This window comes from Physeter macrocephalus, unplaced genomic scaffold, assembly GCF_002837175.3.
Source record: "Physeter macrocephalus isolate SW-GA unplaced genomic scaffold, ASM283717v5 random_45, whole genome shotgun sequence".
Classification (NCBI taxonomy): domain Eukaryota; kingdom Metazoa; phylum Chordata; class Mammalia; order Artiodactyla; family Physeteridae; genus Physeter; species Physeter macrocephalus.
Window position 1 is genome coordinate 8,979 of NW_021145331.1, and position 19,762 is coordinate 28,740.

Below are 19,762 nucleotides of genomic sequence, written 5' to 3' on the forward strand. Positions count from 1 at the left end.
AGAAGCAAGGCAAGGGGTAACCTGAGAAAGAACTTCTACCTCTCAAAAACATAAAGTCTATAGTTGATATGAATTCGTCAACTTAACGTTGTATAAGAAACACCAGGAGCAGGGTAGGCAGCAGTGGGAATGTCTGTCAGTGGAGTGTAAGGACCATACACTTGGAGTCGAAGGAACTCGATCATCTCCAAGGACCCTTCTGGGCTGATAGTCTAATGAGGTTGAGAGATCAAAGCCTGAGAAGTAGGAGAAGGCCGGATTCTGACCCAGATGCCCTAAAATGTTTTGGAGTTCAGTGCGAGGGCCAGGTTATTTCCCATGGACCACAGAGCCTTAAGGAAAAGGAATTTGATGTCCAGACCTCAGTTCGGCTTTCGGCTCCAGGGTCAGACATGATCCTTCTCCCTAGCCCATTTCTCACCCTCACCTGCGCTTCACTTCCTGAAGAGACAAAACTTTCTGAGCTGCAACCCTCCCCTATGGAGGGTGGGGAGGGGGAGGCTTCTCCCTAAATAAAGGCAAAGTACAAGGAACACTCCCAAATCTACGTCTCCCCTTTCTTTTTTTGCATTCATTCATTCATTCACTCTTAAACAACTATTAATGAAATACCCTCTATGTGTGCTTGGTTCTTTTCCAGGGCTGAAGTTACAGCAGAGAATAAGACATAGTCTCTGACATCATGCTGTTTACATTCTAGGTGGAAGGAGAATGGGATAGACCATAAGTAGGTAGATAAATAAATGAATGAGAGCATTTAAAATTGTGGAAAGTAATAAAAGGATAGCAAAACACAGTGATGGAGCGGGGAGTTTTCTTCTGTCTGTTGTCCTCAAAATAAAGTCCAAGGCTGCGAAAGCCCATCTCCATCTGCCCTTATTTACCTCTCCAGCCTTACCTCTTGTCACTTCTCACCTTGAACTCTCTGCTTCAGCCGTGAAAAACCTGCGTATCAAAGTTGGAAGGGGCCCACTTGACCCTTGATCTAGTGGTTCTTTTAGCCACAAACACGATCTCTTTTTCGCTACTTCTTTCACGTCTCTCAGCCAGCTAACTCCTGCTCCTTCTCAGGTCACTAGTTACTTCCACCTGGAAGCCAGCCCTGCTCCCACGAATCCAGGTGAGGTGCCTCCCTTTGTGCTGCACTTTCTCCTTCAAGAGCATCTGTCACCCTGTGTAGCCAGTTTGCTGTTGTCGCTGCACCAGACCGTGAGCTCCTGGAGGGCAGGAATCACGTCCTGTTCTCCCTGAATCATAGAATCCTCAACAGTTGGCACAGTGCATAGGACGTAGTAGATGCTTAAGAAACACCTGTTGACTTAATTAACACTTAGTTTAGTAAGTTTTCAGACCTCATTAATATGAGGAAAAGACATGGACAAGGCATGGCTTTGGAGACAAAGAATTAATTGGAAGAAAAAAAGTATAATTTCTCAGTCCTTTCTGGAGTTCATATTCTAGCATCTTTCAGCTCTAATACTCCACCAGAGCCTCCTAAAAGGCTTAAAGAGCAGTCTGGGCGGAAATTATTGACCCCACTTAACAGCTAGGGAAGGTCAAGCCCCAGAAAGGTGAATCTACTTTAGCAGAAGTTACCCAGCCAGGTGGCGGTAGAGTGCATCTGAACAAGTTTAGGGCCCCAGAGACATCAGGCCCAACCTCTTCATCATACAGGGAATGTGGATGGGGGTGGTAACAGGCAGACTCTGAACTAAGTGTCCTGGCTCATCTAAAACTCAAAATAACTGCTTGAGGGTGACAGTGATGGTAGCCACAAAGGAGGAGACAACATGATTTACCCACAGTCCTCCCTCAGCCTGTAACCCAACCCAACTAGGCAGATTCTCCAGGCCACCACTCCATTTGTCCTCAGGGACTCCTTCCTGGGGTCAGTTCATGAGACACTGCACAGTCAGAGACTGACTAGGATGGACAAAACCTCAGAATTCTAACTTCTTTGTTTCAGAGTTGGGGACGTCAGGGCTCAGAGAGATGGGACTAGCCTATGGCACCTATGGAGATAGGATCAGGACTCCAGACTCTCAGTCCAAAACTTTCTCAAGTATACCCTTGACATGAACCTCTGAGTTGGGGAAGGGGTGACAATGATGTGGACCAGACCTGGCCATTTGTTATCTGCGGTCATGTTGGGAGAAGTGAGGGAGGAGGGGTGATGGGCTACCCCCTCCATCTGGTTGTCCTACTCTAGAGTTTATTAATTCCCACTAGTCCTCATTGGTTTTGTGCATTGTCAGTTAACCAGAGGAAGTAGAATATGGGTTGTCCACTGTTCAGTGAGTGTTTATGAAGGTCATTATTGCTACTCGAGCACAGTAGTCTCCCAGCCAAACAACAACATAGAGAGGATGGAGGGCAGGAAAAATGAGGCCAGCAGAGACATAGGTAGGGCTTCCTACTACTAAGAAACGGGGAAAAGGGTACACGTTTTAGGTTCCAAGAGAAGGGAAGGGACATTTTGTCTGAAAGCTTGGAATTGTATCCAGCATAGGTGTGACTCTTGCAGATGCCTGTCTTTGCTGTGGGTCCCTGGACAAATCACTCAGCCTCTTGGAACCTCATCCTCTCAAATGAGAGGACTGAATGAGATAGTTTCTAGGGACTCTTCCCCTTTTTTATAATTCTCCTTCCAATGAAGTGGGCATTAGACGAAGTGAGGGTCATTAACTCCATTTCAGGTAAATTCAATAAACCTAGTATTTGCCAGGCCAGGTCCTGCTGAAGTTTAATTGCAAGATCTGAGGAAAAGAGTTAACATGCAAGCCTGAGATTGCTATGCTTAGAAAGATCTGCTTGCACAATTGGCCCTGGGTTGATGTTCAGCGACTTTGATTTCAGGAGGATTTCCACCATTCCCAGAACTGATAAGAGTGGCTCACTATGCCTAAACTATTTGGACAAACAATGTGGCTTGTGCTGAATTCCCGCTTTCCTTCTGGGAGTCTGGCATCTTGGTACATGCTAGGCAGAGGATGCCTACATGGCCAGCCCCCAATGAAAACTGAGCACTGAGTCTAATGGGCCTCCCTGGTGGACACTTTACATGTGTTGTCACACTTTGTTGCTAGAGGAATTAAGTACACCCTGTGTGACTCAACTGGGAGAGGCCTCTTGGAAGCTTGTGCCTGATTTCACCCAGTCTTTGTCTCATGCACCTTTCCCCTTGGTTGATTTGTTCTGTAACCTACTGCTGTAATAAATCATAGTGTGAGTATGATTATATGCTGAGTTCTGTGAGTGCTGATAGCTAATCATTGAACTGGGAGGTGGTCTTGGGGACCTCAGACAGGGGATAAGCCTAGATTTCACAGAGACAACTATAATCCTATAGCAATGTTTTATGAATATACAGCTTAAACCCAGCACGATCCAATAGACATATAATGTCAGTTGTGTATGTAATTTAAATTTTTCTATTGGTCACATTTTACAAAGTAAAAAGAAAGAGGTGAAATTGATTTCAAGAATATAGTTTCTTTAATCCAATACATAAAAATATTAATGTTTCAACACATAATGATATAAAAATTTATCGAGATATTTTTACATCCTTTTTTTCTTACTAAGTCTTCAAAAACCAGTGTGTATTTTACATTCACAGCACATCTCAGTTTGGACTAGCCACATTCCAAGTGCTCACAAGCCACATCCAGCTATTGGCTGCCATGTTGAACAGCACAGGCTTACAGATAATGACAAGGACTCTGGAAACAGGACATCTGGGTCAGAATCCTGGTTTTGCCACCTACCAGCTGCATGACTTAAGCGAAGTGACTTAACCTATGTGTTAGTTTCTTCATCTCTAAAATGGGGATAATAATGTTAGCTACCTCATGAAGTTACAGGGATTTTTCCAAAAGTTAATAAATCTGAGGCAGTACCTGGTACATATAGGATGTTGGGTGAATGCTGGCTGCTCCTCTTACTATCCAAAAGGTTGGCCTTTGAGGTCAACTTGTCCAAATCTTTATTCCATAGATGAGGAAACTGAGGCCCAGAGTTTGGAAGGCACTGGTTTGAAAAGCAAAGGCTCTAGCCACCTCTTTCCTGTCCCCTGGCTAGCTCTAAGACAGCACCTGCCAATTATTTAGGAAACCAGCAGCTTCAGGGACCCACCTAGGTCTGCAATCCTGTCTTGATTGCAAAACAGGGCCACCATTTGAGTCGGCACCGAAGTGGTGGGGCTGGGCCTCCCTTCTGCCACCGCCATCTGGACCCATCAGTTGGGCTGGCTGACTCCGTCACTGAGTCCAGTTTTTACTCAGCACCAATAGGGCTGGCTTCCATTGTTTTCACTTTTTACGCCCTTCTTATTTATTAACTCATGTTCTATCTTCCTCGAAGACGCAGAGCGTCAGCACTTTTTTAAAAACCTCCTTTTAATCATCTACAGTCCCCATCCACCCACCAAGCAGGTAGATAGGGAGCTCCCCAAATATGTCTAAAAGAGAGAGAGTGAAGGGGTACTGGGTGCCCACTTATCTGGGATGCAGTAGGGCATGTTCTCAGGCTGGAAACAAAACTGGCTTATGATTCCTCTAGAGTATCTGTCTCCACCCTTTCTTTCCTGAAACCCAGATGAAATCACCTACTCTCCTCTGACAAACTCACACATCTCAAATCTTACTAGCAGCTGGAATCAGACCAGTTTCGTGGGCTCAAACTTGATAGCACATGCTGACCTGAGGATCTGCTTATTCCATTTGCCAAATAGTGTTTTATTTGGCATTTGTTTATTTAATAGATAGTTACTGAGCATCTACTGTGTATTAAGCCCTCTGCAAAGTGGTGAGAATGAAGCCTTTGTGGACCTTATGATTTGTTGTAGAAAGCAGACAAACAAGAAACGATGGTAAAGTACAACAAAGGCTTGATGTAGAAAATGTCAAATACTCTAGGAACTGTAATAGAATAAAGCAAGGGGACCTGAAAAAAACTCTTTCTATGGTGTTGACATGATGCTGAAACCTGAAAATGGTAGGAGAGAACCAGTAAAAGAGAGAGAACATGGAGAGTTCCAGACAGAACTCAACAACATAGACAAGACCTGGAGGTAAGAGAGAATGGCATGTTGGAAGAACTGGAGAACAGTCCAGTACAGCTGGGTAGAGAGAATAAGAGGAGTGTGGCGAAAGATGCGGAAGCGGCTGGATTTGGAGGATACTGTCTGAAGCGCTAAGGAATTTGGACTTTAACCTGAGGGCAAGGGGAAACATCCTGGTGGAGAATAACATCTTTCAAAACATAGGGTTCCTGGGAACAAATCAACCAAATGTGCTAGAAAGGCTGATGGTGAAAAGACTGGCAAGTGTTGTTTTCAACCTTGTCTTCATGATCTTTGTACTGAGGCTCAGACCTCCTTTGAAAGTAGTCTGCAGCATGAAGGCCCAACCCAACGGCAGGCCATGCTCCCTCAACCTCCCAGCCCACTGTCCATGAGATCAGTACTCCCGAGTCTGGTGCAGCACAGGTCTTCCTTAGACCCTTGGAACTGTGGAGCCACAGAGACCACCATGGAGAGACTGTCAAAGACTCTTGTCTAACAGATTGACCAACTGAGGCCCAGAGAAAGGAAGTAACTTTTCTCTGGCCCCACTGCAAGCCTCAGGCTCTGACTCCTTCTTGTCTCCCCCAGAGAAACCAAACATCAAGGCTAGGACTAGGGTGAGGCAAGTCAGGCACTCAGGGTACACCATTTAAGGAGGCACTCGCTCGCGGGTGCCAGCTCTGCGCTTGCCTTACCCTCGTCCTGGCTCTGTTGGACACACTTCGAAGGCAGGGATTGTAACTTCCAGAAACCTTTTTGACATCTTCCATCGTGTCGACGTGATGCTAGGCGCATATTTTGAGGGATCCTAGATGCCTGCTGATGCTAATGAACAATGGATTTCTGACAAACTGATATGTATACAGATGTTTGTATCTTTGGTTAAATATGACCTTCAGGAGACACCAGAACAAAGTCAAGAGGGCCTGAGAATGGAGTCTAGACCTGGATTCTGGTCCTCTCTCTGCCATCAGTTTGCTTTGGGAACTTGGGTAAATTGTTCCCCATCTCTAGGCTTCAGCAAAATGAGGTGGTTGAATAAATAGCATTTATTGACTACATACTCTGTGTCAGCCACTGTTCAAATGATTCTGTGCTTTAACTCATTTAAAGAATTCCTGGCCTTCAACACTCCCTTCACTTCAACAGGCTGTGGTTTGAGGTAAGGAAGGCTTCACAGAGAATGTGGGATTGAGACAGACCTTCCAAATTCCCACGGGGACAATACTATCTTAAATCATAGTAAAGTCATGGTATCTCAAGGCATTTCTCCATCAGAAGACAGAGAATCACCTGCTTCAGAATCACCTTTGGAACATGTCTGAAGGTGGAGCCTCAGCCTCTGCCGCTAGAGATTCTAATGCACTGATTCTGAAGAGGGACCTGGGAATCTGTATGAAAATCTTCTCAGGTGGCTGGTAGTCTGATTTGGGAAGCACTGATCCCAACGCATTCCCTATCGGTGGAGAGAATCATACCTAGACAGCACAGACCTAGAGCTCCCTGAACTGATCATCAGCATCTTGAAGCAGAGAAATGAAGTCTTGGATTGATTAATGCTGCAAATATTAAGCACATGTTGTGTTCTAGGCCCTGTGCCAGCTGGTGATTATGATCCCTACTCTCAAGGGACTCCTGGTCTAGGTCTGTCACTTATTTTTAGAAACAAGTCATCTAGCCAGAACCAGAAGGGACTTAGAGAGCATCAACCAATCCCATCATTACACAGCTGGGGAAACTGAGGCCCAGAGAGGGAAAGCAACATGTTCAAGACTACACAGGGAGCAAATGTATTTTCTGCTCTCAAACCAGCTGAGGAATCCCAATGTTCTTCCCAGGAGAGGGCTGCATTCAAAATCCTAGGCCATTCACTCTGCTTTTTAAGCACTAAACCTACATAGAGTAAATAAAGGTTCCTGGACGTTTCACTTCAGATCTTGCTGACATTTTAGGTCCTTAATATCCCTTCAACCAGAATGGAGGCAGGAGGGAACAGGGAACACCTTGGGGGTGCCATCAACTCTTCGGTGCTTTTCAAAGCCCTTTCCCAAGCTGTGCTGAGGACATTGTGCCTGCCTCTTCCAGCACTTTAGCGTCTAAAGAAGAGGGTCCCGCCTCACGGGTTCACAAGGAACTGGCTCCCATCTCTCTGTCCAGACTTGCTTATGTCACTGTCGCCCGGGGCCTGGGGAGGGGGAGAAGCGGAGGGTAAATTGTATCCGCCCCTGAAATGCCACACGCCCTGCGATTGGCTGCAGGACTCCGGCCCGGCCGCGGATTGGTCATCGCTGAGGGCTTGAAAGGTGGATGAGAGCGGACTACACCTCAGACGGACTGTGGCCCGGGATCAGACAGCGTCTGCGGCGAGACCGAGACGCGGCCCCTGCCCACCATGGCCCGGCTCTTCCGGGCATCCTGCCTTCTCTCCCTGCTCCTGGCCGGCTTTGTTCCGCCGAGCCGAGGACAGAAGTCGAAGGTGAGTGAGCCTCGGGGATGGGTGGTCGGGGGATCGAACGTGGTCCGCAGGTGTCCATCTCTCGGTGGTGAGGCACCCTTCTTCCCGGGCTCCGCAGCAGTAGGGTGACACCTAAGGTGCGAGAGACGCCCTAACTCCCGTTGCCTCCCCCAGACCGTCGTCAGACTGTTCGCGGTTCCATCTGTTGGAGACCTGGGTGCCCCGGGCGGGCAGAATGAATGAGGGAGGAAGGGTCTTCTCTCCCGGTGCACACTTCCATCCCCACGGCTACCTCCGGGTCGCCTTGCTACCTCCAAGCCACCGTCTGTTTCTGAGATATTCCCCTCCAGTGGGGCCTGAAGGGGGTGGGGGGGGGCACAGAAAATGTCCTGGAGACTCAGGGTCTGGGTTGGCTGCAGAGGTTCCCAGGGAGAATGGCAGGAAAGGTTAAAGGGAAGGAACACGCGGCTGTGTGGTCCCCGTCTAGCTCAAGCATAAACGCAGGTAGAATTCTGGGATACTTGTAGAAGACACAGAGGTCTGTGACAGAAGGAGCTCTGAGCTGGCAGCACAGAATGCCCAGGATGCTGACTAGACTCCCTTTTCCTTTGTGGACCTCAGTTTCTCCACCTGTAGCAGGTGGGAGGACAGGGCACAATGAGGCTGATGCTTTCAGAGGGGATGCTTGGAGAAGCTGCAAAATCCACACGCTGTTCTCTGAAGTGTCTCCTGTTTGGGGGCAGCCTCACTACCCACCACCCACTGCCCATCTTGGCCTGAGCAAACCTAGTAGTTGGAGAAAGCTGGGGACTGCCTGCTCGATAGGAGAGGCAGAATTCTCCTGAGCCTCAGTCTATCCCCAGCAGAGTGTGTGGCCCTTAGCTAGAGTGGAGATGCTGAGGCCAGGAGCAGGGGTGACCACACATGCTTATCTCTTTGGACAGTATATGCCAAAGTGGGCGCTGTAGATCTCTCCTCTTCCCTAGGGTGGAGAGGTAGAAGCCAGGCATAGACCCAAAGAGAGAGATTTATGTCTCCAGCATCCCAGTAAACACACACACACACACACACACACACACACACACACACACACACAAAACGCTTGTATAAGCTGAAGAAGAAGCTTTGCACTTCTGTGTTTCTCAAATCTTCCAGATCTTAATTCTAAGATCTTATGACTTCATGATTCTGTTTCCAAAATCGTATCTACTGTTCAGGAAGCCCATTCCAAACACAAGTTTTCTTCTGTCTGTTTCTATCCCCTGTCCTGTCCTCAGCCTAAATTCCAATCAGTCTGCCCCTGCTTGGAGTCAGCCTTGAGACTGGATGGTTATGGGGCCACTTCCTCTAAGCCTCTGGCTTTGTATCCAGTCCTGTTCATAATCTCCAACTCAGAAGGTATTTTCCAGGGCAGGGACGGTACTGAATTTCAATATTGGGGTGTGGAGTAGAAGTGAGGGTAGACCATGGGTAGGGCAGTATCTTGGAGTCAGTCCTATAACCTCAGTTTGGGGAGAAGCAGAGAAGGGAAGATGGGCCCTGCTTCAAGAAGGCTGGAGGTAAGAACATGGATCCCATGAATAACTCATCATAACCATGTGTTCTCTGTAGAACTCTGGGGAGGAGTAGCTGGATTCAGAGAAAACAGGATGGGTATGGTCTAGAAAAGTCTTAGGGTGAGGTGTGATCATATCATATACAACCAGCTAGGACTTGATAGCTAATGACAGTCTGGGCATGCCTATTTCTCCTCCAGGTCCTGAGAGAGCTGAAATGTCATAGCCCTGGGTTCTAGGACTCAACCACTTATCCTACCCCAACTCCAGGGCCAAGCAATGGGGCAAGGGGCAGGTGGAGAATGGGATGGACAAAGGGTGAGAGCCCCAAAGGGATGTTTGCCTCCTCCCGATTCAAAGGGAGGGGCTGGGTAACAAAGGGAATCCTCCTTTCCTTGCCATGTCCCCTCTCCAGTCCAGTTTAAGGCTGCCCAGCCTCCCTGTCTTTCCTCTACAAAAGGACTTTGCAGAGGCTAGAGAGAATAACAACCGCTGACGTGCGTGGGATCCTAGTAACCGCTGGTTTCTAGGTGACTAAACCAGGCAGAGAGAATCATGGAACCACCGGCTGACAGTCAGGGCTGAAGAGCCCTTACGACAGCACTGAATCTGACCCCGCCTCACAGCTGAGGAGCCAGAGCCCCAGAGAAGGGACAGGAGTCATCACACAGAATCAGAGGCCAGCCAGGCCCAGAACTCAGGTCTCCTGCCCCCAGTCCAGCTCTCCTCTCACACTTTCACACTGATGGGAGTGGGCAGATGGGTGAGGAGAAAGACACAGGACCAGCAACCCAAGCCAGCTGGGGTCCCGGCGGGGTCCCCCATCCAACTCTCAAGCCATCGAAACTCTCCTGTCTTGTGCAGTTGTGGGAGGAGAGAGGCACCCTCACTCCCTCTCCCCACCTCCACCCACAACTCCTCTGACATCCAGGTTAAGGTGCAGGGTTCTGGGATTCCATGGGCCCAGAAAAGGGGAGGGGGCTTCCGTAAGGACTGGGCGCGTGCTCAGTGGTGAATGCAGGCCATGGCTTCCCCCACCATAGGCGCTCTCTGACCCCTCTCGGTCGGAACTCACAGCACTGGCTTCACTGGCCCAGTAGAAAGGATGGAGGCTTTGTCACACATCCCTTCTCCTGTAAACACCCTGCCCAGTGCATCATCTTCATACTGGCTGGGGAACATCAAAGCCCTCTTTACAATAAGGTAGGAACGTCAGGGCCCTTTACCCTATCCCTTGATGGGTGGGTGGGGCGGGGGGCGGGTACAGATTTCTTTCCAAGAGGCTTGCAAGACAGTTTTGACCTGCTAGTAAATTCTCGCAGCCATTTTGGGAGGCAGGTGGTATTATCCTGTCCCGTCAGCAGACGGAGGCTCAGACTGAACATGACTTGCCCGGGGCCACACAGCCAGCAAAGACTCAAATCTAATGAGAGGAGAGTCCCACCCTGAAACTGGTTTCAGAAGCTGATCCTCCCGCTGTTTACAAGCTTCCATTATTTATACAACCTCTTGGCTTTTTTTCTCCCCATTTCACAGTTTGTTTTCAGACCCGGGTGGAGTGGAGAGGCAGGCGGGAGGCCTTTCCTTCTGGCTGCTAGACCTCTGTGGCCAGCTAGGGTGTGTTTGTTGTGCCCTGGCTGTTTGTATTTTGAGGTGGAGCTGACCCCAGCTGGGGCCCACGAAGCCCAGGGGCTGAAGGAATGTCAAGCTTAGGTCTCAGGCCGGCCTCCAGCAGCCACCAGAAGTCACGGGGCATGGAATATTAGACTCACGTGTAGCAGGGAATTTGTACCGGAGCCAAGAAGAGAGCTTGCAGCTGTCAGGGAATGGCCGCGTGGAGGGAGTTCCAGCTCCCCTGGCTCAGCAGGCTACGGAGTCTTCAAGACAGAGGCTGCTTTTTTACACGCTCCTGGGGCCACGCCCTGCCAGCCCAGATGGCTCTCTTCACGCAGTTGGGCAGAGGTGTAACTGGCCGCAACAGCAAGTCTTCCAGGATTGGTGGGAAGCGAGGGCGTGAATTTGCTTCTCTAACTCCAACCACCTGGCTCTGTCTCTCTGGTCTATAATGCTAGTTTGCATTCGATTTGTTTATTGTCTTCTCACCTCTTTTCAGATGTCCAGGCCAGGACTACCCGCCCAAGCTGCGAATTATGGTAGTGATGCCATGACACTCTTTCAAGAGTAGACCCAGATTTTTGTAGTCTGTACCAAAAAATGGCAGAGATGAGATGGGGTAGAGTGGGGTAAATGCAGCATTCCGCTTGCCGGCAGTAATCCATTCCCTCCTCTCCCACTGAGAGTGACGCTGTCAAGCCATGGTGGTTGAGAACTGCTGATCCAGTTCAAGGTTCTCATTTTATAAATGAGGAAACTGAGGCCCACAGAAGAGAAAGGGCTAGTCCAAGACCACACGGGGAGTTAGTGGCGGAGCTGGTCATGGAATCCAGGTTCCCCAACTTGCAGCCCATTTAACACTCTCTCTACTAGTTCTGGAGGATGACCGTTTGTCACAGCTGCTCGCCCACAGGGAACACTGAATCTATGCCAGGCACTGGGGCTTTACCCTGACCAGCCCATTTAATCCTCATGGCAGGCCTTGCCCCATTCCTGGCTACTATCCTACTTCCCTATTTTCTAACAGCCTCAGTTTTCCAGTCCCCCAGATCGGGAACCTCTGAATCACCACCGTCCATACTGCTGCTTCCTCATTTCTGTTCAGTTCTTCCTTCACGATGGTCTAGTTCAGGCTCTCATCACCACTTGCCTGCATTATTGCAATAGCCTCCCCGTCTCCACCAGCCCATCCAATAACACAACACCAGCATTGGGGGAGTCTCCCTCAGAGCCTGCCCGGTGACTGTTTATAAATTGACATGTGACGCAGAAGTAATGACCAAAGTAAGTATTTCTCCAAGTTTCCATAGCACCCACCAGCTTATTAAGTGCTTTCAAAATTATTGTCTTCTACAAGGAATTAGGAGACCTCACTTCTAGTCTGGTTCTAATTCTTGGAGTGGTCTTGGGCAAGTCAAGACCACTTGGGCAAATCAGTTCCACCTCTCCCTGTTATCTTGAAAATGGTGGAGTCCAAGTTCCCTTCCAGCTATAACAGCTCCCCGGCACTGGTCTTCTCTTCCAGATGGACTGCCATGCTGGTGTGAGCAATACCATCTACGAGTATGGAGCCCTCGCCATTGACGGGGAGGAGTACATCCCCTTTAAGCAGTACGCTGGCAAATACATCCTCTTTGTCAACGTGGCCAGCTACTGAGGCCTGACGGGCCAGTACGTTGGTAAGAGCCCATCCCTCCTACCCTGCTTTATTTGGGACTGTTTCTGCCAGTTGGGCACATTCCAATCACAGGAGCTTTCCCCGTGCAAGGGGGAAGGGGTGACGGTGATCATGAGATTCCAAACCCTGTATCTTAATCCTACTGTGTTCCATGGTTCTTTGAAAATGATCGTATAAGCCTGAGGTCTGATCACCTTCAAACATGTTCTGGAAGATTCTCAGTTATCCTTCATCCCTGGGCACCTCAATTGCTCTAAAAGCAGAAGGAGGGAGGAGATTGGGTTTGTGCCTGGAGGGTCCTTTCACTGGAGTAAGAAATGATAGCTTTGTCTTGCTGAGAATTCCTCACCTGTCCTCAGCCCCATCTGCCTTAGTGCTTCTCTTGGCCCCTGGAAAGCAGGCAACTGGCCTGAGTCCCCAGAGTACGGGTGTTAGTGACAGGACCAGGTGTTGCACCCAGGTGTCATGATCCCTAGTATCCTCACTTCTTTCTCCTTAGCTGGGTCAGAGTCAAGAGCCTGAGGGAACAGGCAGGCGAAAGGCATCTGACAGCACCCACAAGAAAATGCTTTGGGGGGTGGGGTGGGGTGTGAGAGGGAGGCAAGGGCAACCTGACCTAGAATGTTCTGCCTGGCAATCATTGGACCTTGGCAGTGGGTGACTGATTACTCATTTGATGAACCATATTGCTCTCTTTTTCCCCAAACCTCCAACCTATCCAGATTGGAATCCATAGGATGGGACTTGAATCCCAGCATTGCCACACCCAGTGGATGATCTTGGGCAAGTCCCTTCCCCCGTCAGGCCTCAGTGATTTCAGCTGCTCACAATGGGTGAGCAGGTGGAGTGCTACACAGGAGGGAGGGCTCCTCATCAGGCTACCCCCGTCTCTGCTCTCTCTCTCCCTGGCCCAGAACTGAATGCACTACAGGAAGAACTCACACCATTTGGTCTGGTCATTCTGGGCTTCCCCTGCAACCAATTCGGAAAACAGGAACCAGGAGAGAACTCGGAGATCCTAGCCACTCTCAAGTGAGTACTGACTCAGTGTCCTGAGAAAGCGCCCCAGCCTAGCCTCCAGGCATCTCTTGCACCGGCCCCTACTCATGATGGATGTTTATCAGCCTCCCAGAACTACTCTCCCCTTCCAGGAACCCCGTTTAGTGGAACGAGTGGAAGAGGGGCCAGGAGAGGGACAGAGACAGGGACGATGGTTGTGAGCACGTGACCGGGGAGGGGGAAGGGGAGTGCAGGTGGAGGGCAGGGGTTATTGAGAAGGTACCAAACTGGAAAAAGACTGTAGACCCACATTATGCCTGTGCCCATTCAATATTCACTGGCTCCCACTGGAGAATAAAATCCAGACTCCCAACACCCCTTCCCCTGTTCTGTCCCTTCCTCTCATCTCTGAGCCCTGTGCCCATTTCCCTGGGACCCACATAAAAACATTGCTCTTAGGTATGTCCGACCAGGTGGGGGCTTCGTCCCCAATTTCCAGCTCTTTGAGAAAGGGGATGTGAACGGGGAGAAAGAACAGAAGTTCTACACATTCCTGAAGGTGAGTACACAGCCACCTCTATCAGAGCCTCTCTGCCCAGCTGATGCTGGCTCTGGACCAGGCTGCAGCCGCTCCTGGCTCCAGCCCACATAAAGACAAGGCCTGTGCAACCCTCCTCTGCTCCTGGGCTCTTGGGGAATTTCTTGGCATCTGATTATTATTCCAACTAGAGGGCTTTGCAAACCCTAGGGTCTCATCAGCCCATTTTACAGATGAGCCCCAGAAGGGACAAGATTAGGGTCTCACAATCTGCTAGGCCAAAACTGGTTCTGGGATTCCGTTTTCTGACTCCCAAACTGGTGCTCTTTTCTCAGTGCCAGGCTATTCTCCTTTCCCCAGGAAGTCCTGGGAAGGAGGCAGGATAAGAGGGTGGGAGGGGTCCCAAGCAGGGTTGACTCTATTCTCATCTCTGCTCCAGAACTCCTGTCCTCCTACCTCGGAGCTCCTGGGCTCACCGGGCCGCCTCTTCTGGGATCCCATGAAGGTCCATGACATCCGCTGGAACTTTGAGAAGTTCCTGGTGGGGCCAGATGGTGTTCCCATCATGCGCTGGCACCACCGCACCACGGTCAACACTGTCAAGATGGACATCCTGACCTACATGCGGCGCCGGGCTGCCCTGGTGGCCAAGGGGAAGTAACTGAGGCCCACCCCACCCCATGTCCACCACGCAGGGGCTGGGGAGGACTCTGTTCAGGAGGGAATCCATTTTTCCACCCACACCATACTCCCACGCTAGACCCCTTACGATTACGCAAGGCCTCAGCCTGACACGAACGTGTGCATACAATTGTGTCTGTACTGCTGTGCACATGGGTGTTTGCACGCATGCCTACAGCTGTGTGTGACCAGGTGCGTGCACACACGTTAAGTGTACGGCCACATGGGCTGACCTGCACGAATACCCAGGAACGTGTACCGTGTGTGTGGCGACAGCTGTGTGCCGTGGAGAGCGCCAGAGAGTGACTCCCCTCTTTCCAGTTCTCTGTTCCAATGACAACAATTCACTTCCTGCGGAGCCCAAAGAAAAAAACCAGCTCTAGATTCAACTGTTCTGCTCTAACCTGGACCTCATCCCTTGGAGCCGGCTCCTCCCACTGCCTCCAAACACCACCCCTGAAGTGCCCAGAAGTTTCTGGGTCTGCCACACTGCCCGACCTCCCTCCTCTCCATCACACAGCCTCCCTCCTTCCTGAGGGCCCTCCCAAGCCCCCTACCCCGCCCCGCGGTGTTCCCTGAGAGTAGCCAAGGCAGATGTGAGAGCAAGGGCCATGTTCCCCATGTCAGGGGTGGCATCTCCATGAAGGAGGGGCCCGAAGCCCTTGTGGGCGGACCTCCCTTGAGCCTGTCTGAAGGGCCAGCCCTTAGTGCATTCAGGCTGAGGCCCCTGGGCAGGGATGCCACCCCCGCTCCTTTGAGGGATGTGCCCTCTCCTCTCACCCCGACCCACTGGCATTAGACTCACCCCTGTCTGCCTAGTAAAGGCCTTTCTGCAGCAGCTGAGCCTACTGTGATGCTTCCTCAGTGGGGCCACCCTCGCCGGGGGAAAGGGAGAAGAGGAAGAGGAAGAGAAAAGGAATGGAGACCTTTGGGCCCTTGCTTTTTGGTTTCCACCTAGGCCCACTCTGTTTCCTCACTCGGCGTTTGGAGTTTATAAAACCAGCTCACGTCTACTCTCATCCCACAGTTCTCCACGGCAGCTAGGGCTCAGGTGAGGTGTTCATTTGACAGATGAAGAAACAGCCTTGCAGAAGGTCCAGGCCTTGCCCAATGTCTCCTGACAAGTGAGGGGCAGGACTAGAATGTAAACCCAGGTTGCCTGACCCCCAGCCCCTGGATGACCCTCACGGAGGCTCTGAGCAGGGCCCCAGGGGATATCTGCCAAGAGTAACGGTGATGCTCCTGGGGGTGTCTGGGAGGAATGGGGTACGGAGGGAGGGGGCCAGGAAAGCAGCACTCTGGTTGACTAGGAGCGGAACATTAATCAGGGCATAAAAGAATACCAGTCACAAAATATTAATCTTCAACTTGGATTTATGTCCAAGATTCGTGCAAACAGCTGCCCGGGGATCAACAGCCACCCCAATCCGGGCCTCCAGCACCACAAGCCTCCAGCTGAGGGCCTGGCAGCTTCAGGCTGGGGCCCCTCAGCCGATGTGGCTGGCGTGGGCTTCATCCCAGGCTGCAGTGGCGCTGGCAAGGCTGCCGTGGGCGGAACTGGAGGGCCCAGGAGTAAAGCATCCTGTCTCTTCTGCTCCCAGAGGCAAACCCGCTCTTCCTGCAGCTCCTCAGAGGGGGAGGGGATGTGCGTGGGGCAGGTTCTGCTACTGCAGAGCTTGAAGCAAAAATTAAACACACACATGAACTGAATGTGGTCCCCAGAGGGGCTGCTGAACCAATTCTGGGCAAGTTGTGAAAGGAAGGGGTCTTGACTGCACCCCACTTGAGATTAACATCTGCCAGCAGTTTCTGCAGGGGATGGTAGGTCAAGGCCGGATGACACCTCTCTCCAACCAGTGGCAGAGTAGTGAGTTTTTCCCAGTCACTCCAAAGGAAAAGCCCAGATGGACGCCTTCTGGATGGAGCCTCCCCAGTCTCTAAACAGTTCAGGTTGGGGCCAGGGCTCAAGCTGGCCATCCATCTCAGCCTCCCGAGTGGCTGAGGCTCGGAGAGCCCGTGGCCTCTAGTTTTCCAGTAAGCTGAAGTCAGCTAGCTCTGCAAGACGAAGGTGGAGCCAAGGGACTGGTTTCACTGAGGTCCCTCACGGTCATTTTTGCTGGGCTCTAAATAAACAAAAATTTTGAGGATTTGAAGATGAGGTGGTACAGCAGGTTTCAAAGTCCTATGGAAACCAATATAGTAAAAGTGGAAAGAAACCAGTGAGGGTTGTTGGGTATCACCAAGTGCCAGGCCCTGGGCTAAGTGCCTTAGGTATATCTGTCATTCAGTCCTTGCCCAGCCCTATGAAGCAGACAGATTATTATCCCTTTATTGGGGGGGAGGGAACTGGGGCACAGAGAGGTTTTTAAAAACTTGCTCAAAGTCCCAGGTCTAGGAGGTGCTGGCACCTAGTCAGTCTGGTTTCAGATCCCAGAAATGGAGTAGCTCTGGGCGAGGGGACAGTCCTGTCCACTTGGCCACCCTCTGCCCTCATCAAAGCAGGCTCTGAGGGGCTCCACAGAACCTCTAGGGCTCCGCAGGGAAACATCAGAAAATGACCACCCCAATACCTCCTCCTTCCAACCACGAGATCCTCCAAACCACACTCCTCTAAGTCCCCCTGTAGTCTCTGCTCCCACTCCTTCTGCAGAGGGCCACTCGACCTCCTGGCACAGCTGTGCCCCTTAGAAAACTCTTCTTCCTGCTGAGATGGGACTTGGCCTCCCTACTGCTCCCCTTGGTTGCAATTCTGCTCCCAGAGGCCCCACAGGCAAGGCAGTGCCTTCTGCCCCACGAAAGCCTCGCAGAAAGTGAGGGAGTGACCAAGGGCCCAGGGTGCTCTCGTGACTAGCGAACAGACCTCCAGTCCCCAACTGTTTCTGGCGGACACCGTGGCCAGGGGGAGCTTTATAAAATGCAAATCTAATCTCTCATGCCGCTCTGCTTTTATTTTATTTTTTATTTATTTTTTTGGCCGCACGGCAGGGCTTGTGGGATCTTAGTTCCCCAACCAGGGATCGAACCTGGGCCCCCTGCAGAGGAAGCACAGAATCCTAACCACTGGACCACCAGGGAATTCCCATGCCACTCTGATTTTAAAATGTCCAAGGACTGCACATCATCCTTAGGATAAAGACCAGCCTTCCTGCCGTGGCCTGCAAGGCCCTCTCCGCCAGGACCCGCCAACCTCCCGGACCTCGCCTTGCCCATCCCCCCTTCCCCACCTTGTTCCTGGCTCCAGCCACACCGGCCTTCTCTCAATCCTCAAGCTGGCCACAGTTCTTCATCCTTTCCCACCAAGGCCTTTGCATGTGTCCTTTCTCTGCAAGAACACCCTTGGCTTCTGCCTCTTTACCTCGTTAATGTCACTCATTCTGAGGGTCTCAACTCAAACACCATGGCCCCCAGACTGGGTCAGGTCCCTCTGCCATCTGCTCTCATAGAAACCTGCTCTTCTTCCTTCAGGGCACTTGAGCGCAGTTGTATGCCCATTGGTGTGGTTTAAGCCATTCATTTCTGCCCGCCTCACTAGACAGTAAGGTCATAAGGGCCGGGACCATATCCGAGCTTCCCCAGAACCTCGTACAGCACACAGCATTTAGACCCTAAACTGTAATGAAGGAAGGAATGGTTTCAACCCCCTCATGATGCAGTCACCATCCCTTTCTTCTCAACACTATTTCAGAAAGCTGGGCCTCCTCCTCCACCTAGATCAGAAGGTAGCACCATCGTCGTCCCCAAACGGGGGTGATCCTGGCAGATAAGAAGTTATCTCTCCCCACGGAAGACAAGGCCCATTACCAGGGGATCATGCTCACCTGGTTCCGTAGGCCTGGCCGTGGGTGAGCCCATCACTTGGGAGCTCTGGTTGCGTATCCCTCCACAGGGCAGCCGCCAGGTGTATTCTGGCTGCAACAACACTGGTGCTTAGTAATCAATTACCATACTCGAAAATTACAGTAGCAGCTACCGTGCCGGAATAGTACTAAGTTCATATTAATCGAGTAAAACTGAATCCTTACAACTACCCAGGTTGCCACCCCCATTTTACAGGTTAGCAAACTGAGGCTCAGATGGGTTAGGCAACTTGTTGAAGGTCGTCCAGTCAGGCAAGTGGCCAAGCTTTGATTTGAGTCCAGGTCTCTGTAATCCTGGAGCGAATCTCTTAAGCCCCATAGTACACTCCAGTGTTTAAAGATGCATGTAAGGAACGGTCATGGGGGAGAAGCTGGATGGAAGGAAGCTGTCACCAGGTGAGAGCGGGGGTGCCTGAGGGGGCTGTGGCAGAGGCACTGCAGAGGATGGAACAGGTGACAGCAGCTCTTTGGAGACAGAATGATAAGCAAGGGAAGAAAAAAGCAGCCAAAAAAATGGAAGAAAAGAGAAAAGGAAAGGAAACTGAAAAGGGAAAAGAGAAAGAAAAGCAAAGGGAGAGAATGCATGGTGAGGATCTGGTACCTGGTTCCATGAGGAAGTTATAAAGAAGGTCAAACCCAAACTCCAGTACCCCTGGGCTGGTGGGCGGGAGAAAGCCCTCCTTCTGGGCCCACTCCCTTACTTGGCCTTTTCTGTCCTACACCAGTGACCCTGAGGAGCCCTGGGCTGGAAGGTCCTGCCCCTGGCACAGCAGGCCGCACACCACAGCGCTGTTCAGAAGGGGCCGAGGATGCAGCTTCTGACTCCCTCACTTGACCTTGCCCTCTGGAATGTGTCTGGGTGGCCTGTGTGTGTGTCCTGGAGTGAAAGAGGGGCACAGACTCACCAGGTGGAAGAGGCGTGAGTTGGGAAGCGGCGGTGGGTGCTCCATGGCCGTGGGGGGAGGCGGGTAGCGGATCTGGGACCAGTCCTCAAAGCCACGGTGTGGCACAACAGGGGGCATGGGCGGGTAGGCGTAGGGGTAGGCCCCGTAGAGATGCTCCGGGTGGGGCTCCACGTGGTAGCGGTCTGCCGAGGTCTGCAAGAAAGGCTGACATCTGGCTCTGGCCTGTGACAGGCTGCATGGGCCATCCCAGTGACACCCATCCCATCTCCCCTTCTCTACTTAGAATCTCAGTTCTCTAAAGACTGGCACGTGGCCACGGAAGGCTGGCACATGCACCCGAGTGGCACATGGGCATGGAAAACTGGTACATGGGCACAGAACATCAACTATAATAACAGTTAGTGTCCTGAGTAC

At 51.1% G+C, this 19,762-nt stretch overlaps 2 protein-coding genes across 11 annotated transcripts in view; one reads left to right on the forward strand and one right to left on the reverse strand.

The window, feature by feature from the left end:
• The first annotated feature begins 7,382 nt into the window (after nt 1-7,382).
• On the forward strand, nt 7,383-15,424 carry GPX3 (glutathione peroxidase 3). The gene is made up of 5 exons (XM_007110893.4): nt 7,383-7,541; nt 12,216-12,369; nt 13,283-13,400; nt 13,827-13,926; nt 14,345-15,424. Exons 1-5 carry the CDS (start codon nt 7,458-7,460, stop codon nt 14,564-14,566), a joined length of 678 nt encoding a protein of 225 aa, XP_007110955.2. The 5' UTR covers nt 7,383-7,457; the 3' UTR covers nt 14,567-15,424.
• Nucleotides 15,425-15,945: 521 nt separating this feature from the next.
• The window catches only part of TNIP1 (TNFAIP3 interacting protein 1), a 52,162-nt gene continuing 48,345 nt past the window's right edge, over nt 15,946-19,762 (reverse strand). For 6 of the 10 annotated variants that reach the window (XM_028483545.2, XM_028483549.2, XM_007110894.4 and 3 more), the window contains 3 exons: nt 19,349-19,540; nt 18,405-18,495; nt 15,946-16,709 (listed from right to left, as the gene is read on the reverse strand). In XM_028483545.2, coding sequence (XP_028339346.1) covers nt 16,675-16,709; nt 18,405-18,495; nt 19,349-19,540 — 318 coding nt within the window. In that variant the 3' untranslated portion in view covers nt 15,946-16,674. Of the gene's footprint in view, nt 16,769-18,404; nt 18,496-19,348; nt 19,541-19,762 lie in introns of all 10 variants that reach the window. The other 4 variants (XM_007110896.4, XM_007110897.4, XM_028483548.2 and 1 more) reach the window with 3 other exon arrangements.